The sequence below is a fragment of the Lissotriton helveticus genome, chromosome 3_1 (genome assembly GCF_964261635.1).
Source record: "Lissotriton helveticus chromosome 3_1, aLisHel1.1, whole genome shotgun sequence".
NCBI classification, from domain to species: Eukaryota; Metazoa; Chordata; class Amphibia; order Caudata; family Salamandridae; genus Lissotriton; species Lissotriton helveticus.
In genome coordinates this window covers 125245135-125263399 of record NC_136061.1, presented here as the reverse complement: position 1 = coordinate 125263399, position 18265 = coordinate 125245135, and the positions used below count along the sequence as shown (strand labels likewise).

Sequence of the window (18265 nt, the reverse complement as noted above, 5' to 3'; positions counted from 1 at the left end):
GTGATGTTATTGCCTCAAATTATTGTCCATTAATGAGCTAAAATCTCCAAAAACTGGACTAAAACAACATTTCATAACTGAGATAATATTGCAGCGTCTGGGTATTTCCCCTGGACACTCCCCCTATGAGACACTCTAGAACACCTCTCAAGAGTGACAATTATTTGTAAAACTAAGTAAACTAATAACAGGCATATTGTTGATAATGGCCACCTGGGATTTTGCTATCAAATGCATAATGGGTCATTACATGGAAACCTCAACTATTCCATCAATTTAAAGAAAACTTGCCTCTATATACTGTTTGCTGTCTTTTAACTGAACAAACAATGTCACTAGGTCATGCTGTTGTAGGCTAGGTTTTCTGGGCAGACATTGAGAAGCGCCTGAACAGCCCCATATGAGAAGGCCAAGCTCAAACATCGATTAGCACCATGATTAGAATGTTGGGAGCTGGCAGCCAATCAGAATGTATAACATTATAGGCCTGAGAAGGGGGTATTGTGGCTACCCGCTATCTTCTTAACCTCTGGTTTACTCAGTGCTTAATTTGTAAAAAGATGAGTGCAGGTGCCCAAAGCTCTGCTCAGAAGCCCATGGGCGCTTCAATTAAATGTTGGCGCACTCAAACCCAAGGATGCGTAGTCTCGAATCCACCTCGAGCCTCTACCGAACGGACTCAGCTCCTTTATCTCGCTCTTGCAGGTTCCGTCTTTCTCTCCTTTGTTACAGTTTTTCCGTCTTTCTCTTTCTCCGTAAATATCTGAGGAGAGTAAAATATGTGATGTCCCCCAATAATGAGTGCAGGTGGTCCCCCACCGGGAAACCACTGGCTCAAATTGAGCACTGGGTGTGCTCTGCTGACTTATTGCCACCCTACCCTCCCTCAACCAATGGTGAATCTAGCAGACCGTGGGAGAAGCAATAAATGATTCCTTAATACTGTTTCAGCGCCGCAGCTCCAACCCTTCAAGCACAAGTTGGTCTAGCGCACTCGGCTCGACCATCCATCCCTTTCCTTAGGTTATGGAGAATGTAAGCACTTACAACCATCGACAATTAGGAAAAAATAGAATTTTTTCCCCAGTGTTTCCCAAACTGTGGGTCGGCCGCCGATTTTTGTCTGGTCGCAAATCTTCTAGCAATAAATAAAGATGCCTTTAATTCTGTGTTTATCTTTCACATTTGGAACTTCAAAGACAGGGGTCGGATGACAGTCTTTATGTCTTCTGACAAATTGCTACACATTGGATTGGTGTTTACTTTTCTTTCTCCAATTGCAAAGTGAGAGAAGTTTTTAAAGTGAATTATGTAACCATCTTGTGGTTCTAAAAAGTTTGGGATCCACTAAAAGGTAGAAGATGAAGGAATAAACTGATCTGAGATAGAGAGGAAGTTCACTTTCCCACGGGGGTCTTGGAAGCTGCCCACTTTTTCAATGTCTTAAAACGTCTCTGGTGGACGTGGGAGTGGCAAGGTAGAGGATTTGCACAGAATAATATATTGTTTGCTTACCAACTCCACATTATTGCGGGGAAAGGAATTAACAGCTGTTATTGTCTGCAGGCCGAAATAGGTTTGGTTAGTGTTCTTAATCGGCATGTAATTTAGGTTTGTTATTTAACAAAATTGCATAGGTTTGTAGTGAACCATTATGTTTTTTCAGATCAATGTTTAGCCAAATTATTTAAACTAAAGGTGTTTTTGATCTAATTTTTCAGTCAAATAGAGAAAATGGTAATATTATCCAGGGCTATTTTAGTATAGCGGTACTGCAAAAAGTACCATATAAGAACTACATGGCCTGAAAGAATTGAAATTTTTTTGTAAATATAGATAAAAGTTCATAAACATAGAAATAGGAAACAGTTCCGAAAGAAAGGTGGTGTGGATATGTTCCTTTCAACATTAGATTTTTTCCAGCAGTAATCAACAATAATTTGAAAAGCAGTCACCACAGCTGATCAAAACAATAATTTCGTCTTTTGAATTTGCAGAGCCAGTTGCGGTATCATGAAGACATTTTTGGAGCGGCAATTCGAACTGAAGAAAGTAACAAGCATTAGACAATGCCCACCATGCCGTATCGGCACCCTTCTGAAAAACATTTAGGACATTTGTCCATTACTGGCACATGTACATAGCTTTTTATGGAATCTTTGTATTATAAATCTATTTTTATATGTACATATATAAATATATATTATATATCTTTATTTACTGCTGATGAAGGGCTGAAAGTACAATCATTCTATTTATTGTGAGTTAATCTTATGACAAAAGGAGTTAAACTAAACAAAAGTGTGTTAAAAGCATACACAATGTACTGTAGAGTTAAACATGTATTTAAATAGATTCCTTATTGTAATGTAGGTAATATTGGTTACTTCAAATTGTAATGAATGTATTTATATTTTTTGTTAAATTATACATTATCCCGAGGTATATTTGCACATTTCCTTATGTTCTCTCTGCTCGTTTTCTTTGGTAGCAATGCTCTCAGACACACTCATACAAACATTGGAAATGCACTACGTGAAACCTTACAACTGGCGGTCATACCGACACGTCCATACATCATTTCATGATTTGTCCACCACACATTTACTGTGCCTTTAATCTCCAGACTTAAGTGCAGAAATACTTCATTTTCATGTACGTATCTGATACAAATAGCACAATTGTCCTCTTGTTTTTTTGGGTTTTGTAACTCGTTTTTTAGTAGAGAAAATCAAAAATCCCACCATGATAGAGTACTCTGACTTTTCGGAAAAAATGGTAGTCCATAGTAAGGCAGAGGAGAAAATCTTAAATAAGAGTCGAATCTGGCTGGCTAAAGGAAGAAGGTGTGAGTTTTTCAAGGGAAAATAACTGGCCACCATTCAATTGATTACTACTCAGGAGGCCATGTAGACTTCTACAGAAAGAACATTAATACTTTTTGTAACATTCTCCAATCTACGGAGTCTCTCACTTCTTAACTCCTATTTTTGCAAAGGTTTATGCTTTTTCTAGTATTAAAACTAAAGCTCAAAGATTGGTTGACTCAGGATCTGCAGCATTCAATAAGACACCCCCATTCATTGACTAATCATAGAAGAGCTCTCTCTCAGGTTAGTGAGAGAGAGCTCCCATTCTGACTCTAGCACTTTTGGAGAACAACGCCCAGATGAATAGTCAAATTGGATTTTCCAGCAGGCAAGTCCCTGTACCTTAGCCACCAACTCCTAAGAATAGACTTCCTTCGATTTTTCTTTAAAATTTCCCAAGGTGCAAATCTAAAAAATATAATAATAGTGTGAATTTTGCATTGTTTGAATGTGTACTAAAACGGATTGTATGCTACACATGACTTTAATTTGTAGGGCAATATTGGATTATGTTTCTACTACAACAGTCATTGTACTACTGTTGAAACACCAACACCCTCCTGTAACACTACATTTCATCCTCGAGAGGTCCTATCAGAAACAGACACTACAGATTACCTAATTTATAAGTGGTCGAAAGATTTCCAACAAAAACACAATCTAGGATAGGCATTGAATTATCCATTGGAAATATATATTTCACCTTCTACAGCCTTTTCATTTTCACTTTTGGAAAGAATTATGTTTGTTTGTTATTAGATAACTTGAATATGTATGCGCTGTACAGTGCCCGACTGAGTATAAGCCTTGATAGGTGTGGGATACTGGCTGGTCCAGTAACACTGCAACCTGGCGTTAAACGACTTGCTGGAAGACACTCTTTCTGAGTTAGTTCTCAGTGCTGCTTGGAAGGCGTCCACACATCACCATCTCACAAGAACAGCGGATTGCTGGATTTTTTTTGTCTTCGTTGATATTCATGTACAGCACCATCTGACACCGTTTGCACCACTTGCTTTCTTTCATTAAGCCCGGGCAGCTCACAACCCTTGTAATACAGATCCTGAACTGCTTAAAAGGAGGCTATGTCAAAGAGAAGAGATAGGTATGAGTCTCTTGTAGTCAACTTCACTTTGTTCCTCTCAGGGATGCTGAAACGTGCTGTGTTACCTGCACGGACCATTTGAAACCAGTGCATTCATCATGAGCCAAAATACTTGAGAAGAACAAATAAATTATTCTATATCAATGAGACAGATCTGGATCAATCCAAAACATCCTCCCGTCATGGATCACGAAATGTACAATTTCTTGTAATGTGCTTCACTGCAACACTATCAATAATTTGGTACATGTCTTCCTGTACTGTTAGTTGAAGGATTTAATTATACCATGAATGGAATTAAATAAATATATTTAAAAACAATTACGAAAGTGTTAACTGTATGTGTTGTATGTAATTGCTATCTTATTGTTGGTAATTTAGAAATGGGCGAGCATAATAACTTTGGATAAATTGTATATCACTTGCAACAGTTGAAATTTAGCTTATCAAATTTCTACATCTCAAAAGGATGGTCATCATGTTGAATCCTGCTTTCAGAAGTTATCCTGATTACAGATTGAAGACATTAAAAAAACTCAGACTGAGTTGGTGCCATTCACACTCCATTTTCTCTTCAGGCTTATCCGAGAACTCATAATTGCTTCCAATGGTACTATTATCACTCGTATGCAGTCATTCGAAGGGTACTTTCTCTACACATCTGTTGCACTGAAAATCACTGCAAATCAGCACATCAACTTCAGTTGCGATAGGTGAGAGGTCTCAGTGCAATGACAATGCTTGTTGTGGGATGCCAAACTTTCCAAAAGTAGAAATCAAGCCAGAAAACATAAATCCTAATACTATTCTCACTCCTGTCCTAACCAAATAAATCTTAGCAGTAATCCTATTAACCCATTCATACCCAACAGGAAAGCAGGTCAGATTTGCACAGCTAGTATTCCTTGCAAACTAATAGGCAAAAGTTGTAGAAAAATATTGCTTGGAATGTGTAGGCTAGTATTAAAAGAATATTAGTCTGAGACTCTTATAAAATTCCTCAAGGCGAGCCAATTCATTCTTGGCCGTAAACGGCCCACAAATCGGTTTCAACAATATTAATTAATTTGTGAAGCGTGACCTCCCTAATTCATTTATTTACTACAAAACTAAAACAAACTTTTCCCAACTGTATTTTCCACCCTTAATTATACCATACAAACACACCATAGAACAACCATAATGTACCATGTCCTACAGTCTATATCCCGGAAAAACGTTTATGTTTATTACTTATACTTTTCAAAAATTGTGCCTTAAACCTTCTCAAATATATTTATATATTTCTGATTAGGAAACCGATTCTAAAAACTTAAGAGTTTGGTAGAACTTTGACTTAGCTTCAGTAGACAATTGTTCTAAACATGCAATTTTTATCAGTCCAGTGCTGTGAACATGGATCTAACTAGACAATGACATTTGTCTGCTTAGGTCAAGAACTGCTGATCAGTACCTACTGGTACTCGCAAATTGCTCATGCAATCTCCAATTCATTCCTATGGGCCTGTTGGCCCATAGGAATGAATGGGACAGCATTCCTTAATTGCGACTAGCAATTTGCAAATAGCAATTAAGGAATGTTTAGGAATCGCGATTTTAATAGCGATTCCTACATGCATAGGCTTTTGCTATTCCTAAATAGCGATTCCTTAAAAATCGCTATTTAGGATTAGCAAAAGGCTACGTTGATGCATCTGCCAGTTTATGGTTTGTCCAATAAGGACGAAGCAAGTCATTATATAGCAGGTCTTCATTTAAAACTATCCCATTAGGGAGGCTCCAAGAGTTAATAAAGCCTGCTGTCAAATAATTGTGGCTTAAATGAGAAATACTCACGTCCTAGGGGTAGTTACTCAGTAACAAAATGTGTCAAATGCCCAGGAATCCTGTAGGCAATATTGGTTTGGGTACAAATACAGCAAATATTGTTCTTAATATGGGTCATCATCAGTTAAAGTTCACCCTTATTGGACAAACACTTGTATGGACTATGTAGGGATAAATGGGAGCATCTGGATGCAGCCAAAAGTCTCCAGAAGCAAACTTTAAAGTGAGATGATGCTAACTGGGTCATTCAGAACTATCCACATCCAATAATAAGAGAGCTGGAGGAGGAACAGTGGAAATGGATCTAAGTCAGAAACTCCTCTTAATTATGAATATTGGAATACCTTTTCCACTCAATCTGTCGTTCTTTTAAAAAATGCAGTGTGGAAATTATGCAAGTATATGGATGTGAGACTGTACTCTGAGCCAAGTCAGACACCCGGATAGTATATTCGGGAAGGGGAGAGAATGTCTGGGAAGATTTTGAGTAGAAGAGAGGAAGGAACTTGTGCAAGACAAACCTCAGAGAGCGAACCCATGTGAATATATTTGGAGAACTTCAGTCAGAGCTGTCATTTGGGCACCGAAGGAATGATTTGGCTTGAGGCACTGGGAGAGTGGTTTGTGGCAGTGGTACTAGGACTGTTTACAGAGACTGGGTGTGCGAACGTCATACTTTTTAACAGGAACATTTAATTTAGCAATTATTATTCAAGGCCTTTGACACAAAGGGTGACAATGCACCCACAGAATCCCTAGTTTTAATTTTTTGAGTACTGGCAAGCTGTAACCAACACAACCCTGAATCTTTAGACCAGATAAGAAAAATGGACAGGTTAGATGGGTCTAATTCCAAACCTTGTAAATGTCCTGTAATATGTGTATACCCTCAAGCCGTGAATAACCAGTTTCAAACATGCATCAAACTTTTGCAACTAGCGTCAAGCAACATAACATAATTGAACACATGCAGGCACTTCCTTGTGTGCTCTCCAGGTAGGTGATTGTCTCATGCAACCCACAGCTCCCACTCCTGCCTGCTGCCGAGCCCCATGTCCCTTGAAAGCTGCAGAGTGTCTGCACTGATCTCCAAGGAGCAAACCTTACAGCAGAGATCGCTGTCATCCTGGGAAACCTGCAGGAACGCCCTGACCCCGCAGGATCCCACATGCAAGCTTAGCATAGCTCCAACACACCGACCCAAGGAATGTTCTTCTCAGCTCTGTGGCAGACAAAGCCTCTTCAAAGCAGAGGCCAAGGTATTTCTGATAAGTATCACAAAGGTAGAAATCCCAGAAAATTCCTGCTCGGAAACAAAAGGTTACAATATTTTCTGCAGTCAAGATGCGGTGCTTCCTAGAAGCGATTGTGCGATGGTGACAGAGCCCCATGAAGGACCACACAGCCGCCATTGTGTGCCGTATCATGTGACGCACACCTGGACCGCGTGCACGGGAACGCTCAAGACACTTCCTAATTGAAAGCCAGCCTTGTGTCTCAGACCATGTGGGACCGCTTTTTACGGCTTCTCATTCCTGCCACAATCCAAAGCATGAAGGCAGAGATTTGCTATTCACTTACAGCCTGATTCATCAAGCTAAATTGCACTCGCAAAGGGCAATTCTCAGAATCTTGCCTTTTGCGAGTGCAATTTTTGCATTTGGGATTCATTATCCCAAATGCAAAATTCGCTATTAAAGAATTCGCACATTTGCGAAGAATTGCATTTAAGGAATCTCTATTTGAGATTCCTTAAATGCAATTCATGAATCATTTTAAAATTGCGAAATCACAATTTTGGGCCGCTATTTACCGAGAGGTCAGACCTCGTGGTAAATAGCAAAAACTTAGAAAAATGCATTTAAATGCATTTTTCTAAGTTGCATGTTACACACACACATGTCCTTTGGACATGTGTGTGCGCAACACCAATGTAGATTACATTTCAGGGGTGCTACAGGGTGTCCTTTGGACACCCCTGCACCCTTGAAATCGCATCCTTATTTGCGATTAGCTAATTGCTAATCGCAAATTTGCTACTCGCAAATAAGGAACATGTAGGAATCGCAATATTTTTTGCAATTCCTACATGAATCCCGTTTTGCAAGTCCTTAATAGCGATTCCTTATGAATCGCTATTAAAGACTCGCAAAACGGGTCTTTGATGAATCAGGCTGTAAATCCCCAAGACCTCCTTTCCTTTTGATAGCGTCAACGAGGACGACCTCCTAGCCGGACCCCCACATTTGACTGACACTGATTTGAACCTTGAGCATTGGACAGGTCTTTGCAGTCTGCTTTTTGCAGCCAAATTCATTTTTGAGGAAGGCTTAAAAAAAAAAATCAGTTTTTACAAGCAGAACGCTTTGTAGAAGAGTATCATTCACAAAGTCGGTGCATCTAATGTGCATAAAGGAACACATGAACATGTGATCAAGTCATGTATACCAGAATCAGCATGCACAGATAGAAAGGCACCTGGCCTTAGACTGGCTTGGACCATAACAATGGTGCATAGATTATCAACATTAGGGTGCAATCCCAACCCCTCAACCAACAGTTGAAGGAAAAAGGGATCTTCCGCAGCGAGAACTAAAAGAGGCAAAGAATAACTCATAGCAAAGGCACCCGATTGACTGACTTCTAACCATATCACTGTAGAGTGCTTGGGGAAGTCTCCAGACTGCCAGAAGGGAGAAAGTGTGATTAACTGTTGCAACTTGAAATCAAACATGTAACCATCATTGGCTTAACTCTAACCACTCAGAAGCAAAGGCACTTCAAATGTTCTACACTGTTGCAGATCCCTACATCAAGTTAAGGTGGTCGTTTGAAAGTCGCTATGCCTTTTTATCATTAAAATGTGGGCCGTTTCTTTGCATCGGCCACACAGGTGTCGTCTAGGTTTGCCCCCTGCAATAGCACAGGCAGGCCAAGAAAAGGGAAGGGCACAAACAATGTGTGTCTCCAATGGAGCCAAAAACCTTGAGGCGACAGCATCACGATGATACTACTGAAGCTTTTATATGCATGGATAGTGCCAATAGCTGCAAGCTATATGTGGCTGGGTGTAATGGGATATAAACAGAAAGACTAGTGCGGCGCCTTTGTTCTCAAGGAGAAACACCAGCACCACAAGCAAAAATAATACACCCATAGATGTTTCTTTCTTAAGAACCGTACCTGGGAGCATGGAATAAAGGCAAGCTATGCGAAAGAGTATCTCCATCTGCACTATATTGTATATCACACTGTATGACCGCTTCCGCACAGTGCTGCGCAGGCACAAATGCAAGAGTGAAGAGAGCTACATCAGTAGTGTGCCATGAATAAGTACTCATTCCTACCAGGAAAAAGATTATTCAGTGACATTAAAATTTGGAAATCATCTAAAAACTGAAAGGTTCGTTTGTCTTGATTTTACATAATTTAAGGTATTATTTTAACACTGAAGTCACATGGTATGTGTTGCCTTGTTTGCACGTAAAGATGAGCCAATGAATCCAAAATTAGAAATTGAGATATTTTAATAAAAACTTTAAATCCCAAGAGAGAATTCACGTTTAGGAATTAGATATGCATTTCATACACATAGTGGGACACAAAAAATCGTGAAACTTCTTTTGAGCTTTAGGAATTTTAGAAAAGGTGGATCAAAGCAGAGAATTCAAGAAATGACAAAATGGAAGCTGAACTCAGTTGCCATTACACTAATATGACGGTTTAGGCATAGTCAGTGAAGCATTATAAATGTGGCAGCACTCCACAATGTCGTGTATTTCTATAGGTTCTGATTCGATCCCCCTATTCCTGACCCTATTCTGGTTAAACTTACTAGCTAGTTAACTAACAGTCAGCCCATGAGGCAAGAAATCCCCCATGATGCAGATACCGTTATCTGACGCAGTCACACTACGGCACAGGAACGTGTTATCTGATTAGGTCATAACGCTTGAGATCTAATTAGACAAGCGACATTCCTCCAGCCCCTGATAAGGCATACGACGTTCTCATAACAAATCAAACCTATGACAACCTGGATAATCCGTGCGGCCATTGTTTTGATTTCACAGAGAACTTTAGTAAAGAATGTGCTAACGAGCAAGTCGTATGACATCTTTATTGACGTACCTATGTCCATCCTTACGTCAATCTCGGCACCTTTAAGGTATAAATATTGCCGACCTTGCCCTATGCAAACACACGCGTGGTGACAAGACGGAGCAGCCATACTTGCCGAAGCCGAGAGCAGAAGCAGACCCCGCAGGCAGCAGCCCCGCCTTCCTGACGCGCTGAGAGACGCGCTGCTATCTCAAGCCGAGAGACCCAGCACCGGCGCTTCTGGGCAGCCCTCGCAGGCAGCCTGGAATATCGAGAGCAGAGAAAGAGATACCATTCCTCATTCATCCTAAATTCCAGGTACAGAACTGATAACCCCTCCTAGAGAATTCTTTAGTTATTCACTTGGCAAAAACAAACTTAAACTAAACTGTAACTTTCTATTCCCGCCCACGCATTAGACTTAGGTCAGGTACACGGGGTAGGCGTATTTAGAAACACCAGTTGAGTACGTTTAGTCAAATGTATATGTGTATGTAAATATATTTTAATCATTTTAAACATCATATGGCTCAGAAACCATATCAATGTTTTTACAGTATTATTTTATACTATTGCTTCTAATGTATGCACTTTACTTAACTATAAGTATTGCAATAATATCGATCCATTTCTCTTGTACGAGAAAAGAGACTGATCAATAAATAACATCTTTTATTGAACACGCCCGTCTCTTCCTTTTCTCTACATTCTGATGAGACTAAGAATGCACGTACTGACTGAGTAAAATAATTGCCTTGTGCTCACACGACTCTCGAGATTGACTCTTGATTAGGGGAGAGCAAAGTTGTCATGTTCTATGGTTGTCAGAAACTAAATCCCTTCTTGTCTAATCAGGGGAGTTAATCCTTCCTTGAACATTCGAGAAAGTTTCTAGCGAACTCTGAGCTTAGCTGGCAAACCCAAAAATTAAGTCTAGTATCGACAGTAGTAGACCTAGTTAACGTCTGGTCTAGGCCTTTACTGCCGTAGGTACTATTCCAATGCGCAGAGCCTATTGGGAAGATAGGAACTACACTACATGGCGCCCAACGCGTTTGGAAAGGGCGATAAAACTAACGTAAGACATTTAGAGTAACTCAGTCGTGCTTTCTCACTCAGACCCCTTTTCCCAAATACTCCAAAGACGTCTGGAGTGGGTGAAAGGTTATTATATCCTCCAAAACCTCGCAGGAGGGAACTCCTATGTATGGTTCTTGGTCTAGTCAACGTTGAAGGATAAAACCGTTCCAAAATATTGTGCATCTAATCTCTGTTTCCATAAAGAAACCTGATCTGCAAACAAAAATAATACCATCCTGTCAGTAAAATGGGAGACAGCGATGGAGAAAGAGAGGCAATTAGATTAGCTACTGAAATAGCAGATGCTGATGCTACCATGCAAGCAGCAGACGCGGATATAATACTTATTCCGGTCATTAAAAGGAGATCTATAACCTTAAAACTTATAGAAAATGGACTGACACCTAGAGGTGGCACAGTCATATTCGTAATTGAGGCACACGAATATCGGCAGACAGAGGTATACTATACATGGATACATTTTCCAGCAGCAAATGCTGTAACAAAGTACTTCCACTATTACAAAGTAGAGGAACCTCCTGAAACGTACACTCCTTTCGAGGAGGTGGAAGTACCACTCAAATTCCAAGAGCATTTGCTCTTATTTGATGGCGCCCTAATACATAACAATCACATTACAAGGCTCGGTCCTTTAGGAAGACCAGGAGCAACGTGGCCGGTCCTAGCCGGATACACACCACATCCAGACATCGAAAGAATGCCTGCAGCAGAGCTATTAATACAGCTAAAACAACTACTAAAAATTCATAGACAATTAGTTCAGTATGTAATGCGGACTTCAACAATTCAGCCAGCGATTAAAATTCCACAGCTGACCCCTCACCAGGGGAACACAAATAAAATCACACCACAGAACATCCAATCCTGCCTAGGTAAAGTTCCAGCTAAACGGGAACAAATACCATTCTGGTTGGCACAGAAAATTACCCAAATAGAGGCGGTGTTTCCTGACACCACCCCATTAGAAAAACACAGGATTCTGACTATATGTCTCCCAATGGGAATCGCACCACACATTGAGGACTGTGACACTTGGGGTACAGTCTTTGCTTCCATCTATACAAAAACGCACGGTGTTCCATCCATTTCGGTGATACCAGATGTGCTAAAACAAATTCAAGATGAATACGGTCCAGAACCTGCTTTAACTCTCGGTATGAAATTACTGAAAGACTTCAAGCAGGTCTCGGCTATATTACTAGCCAACATAAAGGGTGAAGCAGCAAACGTGGCGATCCGCCAGAGGTTAAAAGAGACAGATATAGCAGACCAACCAGCTGAAATTGCCAGAATCATAGAAAAATCCTATGAAGAACTAGGCAGAGATAGTCTAGGTGGAATACCAGTAAAACCGCAACTGACTACAAGTCCAGAAAAAATATTTTTTAATAATAATTCACCAAAAAAGAACTGGGATGGAAATAAACAATCCAATCCTAAAGAAAAGAAATTCCAGTCCAGAGGAAGGTCTCCTAGGCGAAGAGAGAAATCTCCGAACCCGAGACAAAGGTCACCTCAGAGTGAACCCTCTGGGAATAGATATAACCTTAGAAATAGGGATAATATTAAAAAACCTGATAGATATCAAGACATTGATACACGTCCGTCTCAATCTTTTCAGAATTCCTCGCAGAAATCGGAAAGAAGAGGACGATCAGAAGAGCACGCCAAGTCCAAAGACAAGGAACCTGCTCAACTGAAAAAGAAATCACAATTTCCAAAAAAGAAGGTAGCCAGTATCAAGGTAGTTAACAATGCCGAGAATACTGAGGACACAACTGAAAAACGGAGAATGGGCTCAGACAATGCTAGACAGCGCAGCAGAGGTGAGCATAGCTCGCAAAGTCCTTATGAATCATCTGGAGACAGTGGACACGAATGAATACCTTCAAGTGGAAACTGCAGATACCAGAGTTAGCAAGCCCCACAAAATATACGAGATAACATTACGTATAGAGGGAGATAAGACTAGGAAAATAAGGGGACTATTTTGGGATAACCTATCCAAGGGCTATGACATCCTTCTAGCTGAAAAAGACTGGCCACCAGAGTTTGTCAGGGAGTGCCCTCATGGCGAAGAAGTAATTATGCCTGCCTTCTCGAATCAAATACCGATTCATAAAAAATATACACTTGCTAGAAAGTGGGCAGTGGCCTTAGCACCTGCTTTATATAAAAATCATGTAGGATGGGATGAGGATTCTCCTCCTCACAAAGTCCAGTTAAAATCACAACCTACTGCACAAAGGCAGTACCCAATTAAGCAAGAAGCTAAAAAACAAGTAAATGAAATACTAGATCAGCTAGAATACCAAGGGGTGATTGAAACTTGCACCTCACAAATGAACAATCCTTTATTTCCGGTCTCCAAACCAGACAATTCGTACCGTCTAGTTTTGGATTACCGACACCTTAACACATGTTGCAAAACCTTTGCAGTGCAAAACTCACACAGTGCTGCACTAATGAATAACATAGTGCGCAAAAAATACAAAACAACCTTGGACATCTCCAATGGATTCTTTTGTCAAAACATAGCACCAGAGAGCAGATATTTAACTGCATTCTCAGTAAATGGCACTCAAAAACAATTCTGTCGGTTAGCCCAGGGGTACAAGAACAGCCCGGGGGTATTCTCAGCGAGAGTAACAGAATTACTACAACTATATGATGATGAAGCATTATCTTATGTCGATGACATTTACTTAACAGATGATGACTTGGAAACTCACTTGAAAAGAGTGAACACCATAATACTTGGTTTCGCTGCAGAGGGTTACAAATTCAACTTCAAAAAGTCCAGAATTGCCCATCTGACGGTCCTATTCTTAGGATATGAGTTATCAAGTGAAGGCAAAAGCCTGGCAGACAATTTCCTAGAGAAATGTGCCGTAATCCAAGCTCCTAAAACACTAAAAAACCTACAGTCAATTCTAGGCTTCCTAAATTTCGGAAGAACATATATTGCAAATTACGCAGAAAGGGTCAAACCCCTTTATGATCTAATTAAACCAGACTTTAAAAGATCCAGTTGGACTCAAGCACACACAGAAATTTTGAGATCCTTACAAACAGACATGCTAATTAAAACAAAATTAGAAACCCGTGATAATACACGCAACCTTGTGATCCGAGTCATCCCAGGGAGATGCGGATTCACATACCTAACCTCTAATGAGGGAGATAAGGTACCAATTGCATTCAAATCACACTTGTACACTAAGGCTGAAATGAAATTTAGCCCAACGGAAAAAATTCTTACAGCAACACAGACAGCTATAGCAAAAGAACGAGCCCTGGCACAAGGTAAACGAATAATAATCGTGACACCAATACCAGCCTTAGAGGCGGTAACAAAGGCAAGCATTCCAAATGCTAAAGCACTCCATCCAAGATGGATACAATGGGCTAACTCTCTTGCTGCAACAGACGTGATGTACGAATTTGATCCTTATTTAAAAACACAAGAATTTCTCCAATATGAATTTGAATGTCCTCCGCCAACCGAAATTCTGCCTCTAGATGACTACGGCTGTATAATATATACAGACGGATCAGCACAACCCGCAGTAGGGGGTAAACAAGCTTACAGTGCTGCGTGCGCGATTGTTAAAGGTCGTTGGCACGAAGGGAAATTTAAACCAACCCTCACTAAAACACAATCTCTAGGAGATTGTACAGCTCAGCGAGCTGAATTACTAGCATTCAAGATGGCGCTTGAAAATACCGATCGAGAATTCCCCACGCTCATAGTGTGCGATTCGTATTATTGCGTTCAATCTTATAATGAATACTTGCAGATCTGGCTTCAGAATGGTTTCAAGGATGCGAAAGGTGGCACAATCAAGCATAAAATGCTCTGGGAACAAGTAGCTCTTTTACAAAAAGAACTACCAAAGACTCACGTGATACATACACTGAGTCATCAACGTGATGGCGTTCACGTTGCAGGGAATTCATTGGCTGATGAGGCCGCGAAGGCAGCTGTGCAAACGGCTTCCGTAGCTGCCGTCACCCGGTCAAAAACAAAAATAGACAGCGAAATATTACAAGCTGTCAGCGCTTCAGAAAAGGATTCGATAGAACCACTCCCTAAAGGCTTTCCAGTAAAATACTCATACATAACTGATACAAACAATGTTCCTTTTGCTCGAATCCCTGGAGTGGGGGATAGGGCAATTCCAAACATGGAACATAGGTTAGGACTGATAATAGCGGCACACGAAGGGCTTGCTTCTACCCATGCTGGCGTCTCAGCCACTGTATCATTATTAAAACAGAGATACTGGTGGCCACAAATGAGAAGACAAACAAGGAACTATGTTCTAGCATGTGAAATATGTCAAAAAATGAAAGTATCAACTGTGAGACGTCCAGCACAGACGCCCCTTCTAATCTCGGATAAACCATTAGCCTGTGTTTATCTAGACCACTGCGGTCCCTTACAAAGGGATGGTAACTATAAATATATCTTGGTCGCAGTGGACTCATGCATGAGATTCATATGGATGTGGCCCCAGCGAACGGCTGACGCCAGAACTGTTATAAAAGATTTGCGAGTCTTTATCGGCACATACGCAATTGGCATTCTGCATTCGGACAATGGTCCTGCTTTTAGCTCTCGGGCTTATAAGGAGGCCATGGTCAGCATGGGCGTGCAATTGCGGTACTCTTGTCCATTTCACCCTGAGGGGAACGGAATTGTTGAAAGAAAAAACCGTGACATAAAGCAATCTATAACGGCAAAGGTATTAGGTTCGGGAGCTGGGTGGGTCAAACATCTAATAAGTGTCCAACGTAGTCTTAATAACTTGCCAAGAAATTCTCTGAAGGGATTCAGTCCGTACGAATTATTATTCGGAACTAGGATGTTGATCTCTGACCTTGATAGTCAGACTTCAGTGGTAACAGAAAAAAGCTTTGATGTCAAAGACCGTTTGGCTATTTTGCAGGACTTAAACAAAACAAGAAAAGACCTGAGCAACATACAGTTGAAAGAACAGCCAACGACCACTGAAGAATCACCACCTGTCCCAGCAAGACCTGTCTGGATTCCAAAAGTCGGGGATCTAGTCAGGGAAAAGATCGCGGTAAAGAAGGAATTTGGGCCTTCTTACAGAAAAGCAGTTCCTGTATTGTCTGTCAACGGGACAAGATCAGTTGTACTACCGCCACTTGCTGGAAAAAAGGAGAACCGAGTTGTATCCATCGACCTGGTAAAACCACAACATGTGGCCGATAACAAACAGTAGGCCAAGTGGACTCCCAATAAGTAGCAGAACACCAAGGTTTGCTACCAGTACAGAGGTCCTATCAAAGAGGCTCATCACATTCGAAACGCCTACGGAAGAACAACAAGGACTATGCAACAATGCAATAGAACTTAGACCTCTGAAAACCCAAATAAAGACATTTAGCAGAGACACACCAATCTATACAGAAGTACCAAGTGAAAATGCGAGAAACAAAAATCCTGAACCAATTGGAACAATTGACAGAACTGCATCCGGTTACTCCATCAACTTCGATGATTCCTCTGACGGCTTCAGCGAACAAAAGACACAGCCATCATCAAAATCCTTTAAAGACAAAGCTAAGGAACTTTTGAAACAACTGAAAGAAACATATCTAGTTTCTCCATGGATTGAATTTTGGGTGGGTTTTGGTGCATTTATCCTCATACTTTGGCTCATCATGGTATTTACCTTGGGACGCTTCATTGAGGGAAAATATGCTAAAATGGACACAGCAAGTCAGAACATCAACTTGGTCCTCAAACCACACACATCTTCACACGTCGAGAAAAGAGAACTTTCTTCAGAACTTTCTTCAGCCAACTTCACAGCAATTCCAATATCTGGTGGGGTAGCCTGGGACAACACTGACTATGAAATTTATGGTCCGGTCGAGATCCTGAAATATCCACACCAAATCAAGATCTCCTTGAGTGACTTTGCAAAACCAAACTCATTTGCTGATGATTGGGACTTTGAAAGTATAAACAATATGATGTCTGACTTAGTAATGTCTGCTAAATTTACAAAACATGATTATTTGCAGGGTTCTACAAATTATGACAGCATGTACTGCTATAACCATTATGGTAACCATTTCTTGCATAAATCTGCACAACCTAGAAATGTTTTAAATTTTAATCAATGGGAACATTGTGCTACACCTCCAAAAGGGAGCTCTAGAACCGTGTATGGCAAATATTCATATTTTTCAGGTTTTAACATAACTAATGCTGAAACATTTTATTACAAATTGTCAAACAAGACAGGGATGAAAACCATGATAACCAACACAAAATTGATATATTCAGATTCTTTCTTTGAAAAAATGAATACTTTTGGATTTGATTATTGGGACAAACATGTTGATTTGAAAAGTGTTTGGGGCACAAAAGAATGGCAAGTACAGGGTTTAGAAGCTTTGTTTAGAGCCTGCATGATCCCAGAACAAATGATATTTTTAAATGACACCGTTCAACAAACCACCTGTCTTGGCTTAGCCAAAATCAAAGATTTAAATAACCTGTCTATTCCAAAGCCAACAATGTTTAGCAATAACTCTGAAACAGATGAAGAAATAGACATAAACCATATACTTAACCAAAACAGAACACATCCTGATTGGAAACAATGGTTGATCTGGCCCACAGATACAAATAACTGTCAAGATAGATTCCTGAATAAAACACAGGGTTTCAAAATGACCAGGCCAGACCCTAGATATCCCCAAAGACATCACCCAGGGATAATAACAACCTACAGTGTGGGTAAATTATGCCTTCAATGGCTACAAACTTCCACACTGCCTGAAATTAAGCAACACCTAACTTTACTTACTGATGGTGCTGACTTGCGTGATTTCATAATGGGACCACGCAAACAGCGTCAAAAGCGTTTCATAGCAGCCTCTGTATATGCAGCATACAATGAGGCCTGGAAGGTTACTCAAATTGAAACAGCAGAAAGAATACGGGAAATTGACCGTATTAATTTGGAAAAATCACTTTCTGTAGTGGACAATGGGTTAATGACTCTGTCCTCCAGAATTTTTTCATTGGACAGCATTGTGTCTTCAGCAATCGATATATTATCGCAAGACTTACTGTTATTACAACATGGTCAGTCACAATTGCGTTCTATTGTACAGCTTGGCTGGACGTTACAAAATCTGCGTTCAGGCTATGTGCCTTGGCGTTTAATCAACACAACGTCACTATTCCAAATCTTTAACCTTACTGATAGACAAA

The 18265-nt window shown here is 40.4% G+C and overlaps 1 protein-coding gene across 1 annotated transcript in view; it reads left to right on the top strand.

The window, feature by feature from the left end:
- The window catches only part of NOS2 (nitric oxide synthase 2), a 76776-nt gene extending 72339 nt beyond the window's left edge, over positions 1-4437 (top strand). Inside the window, exon 28 of the mRNA XM_078679357.1 lies at positions 1998-4437. Within this exon, the coding sequence (XP_078535483.1) occupies positions 1998-2066 (69 nt within the window). The 3' untranslated portion in view covers positions 2067-4437. The remainder of the gene's footprint in view (positions 1-1997) is intronic.
- Positions 4438-18265: the final 13828 nt, after the last annotated feature.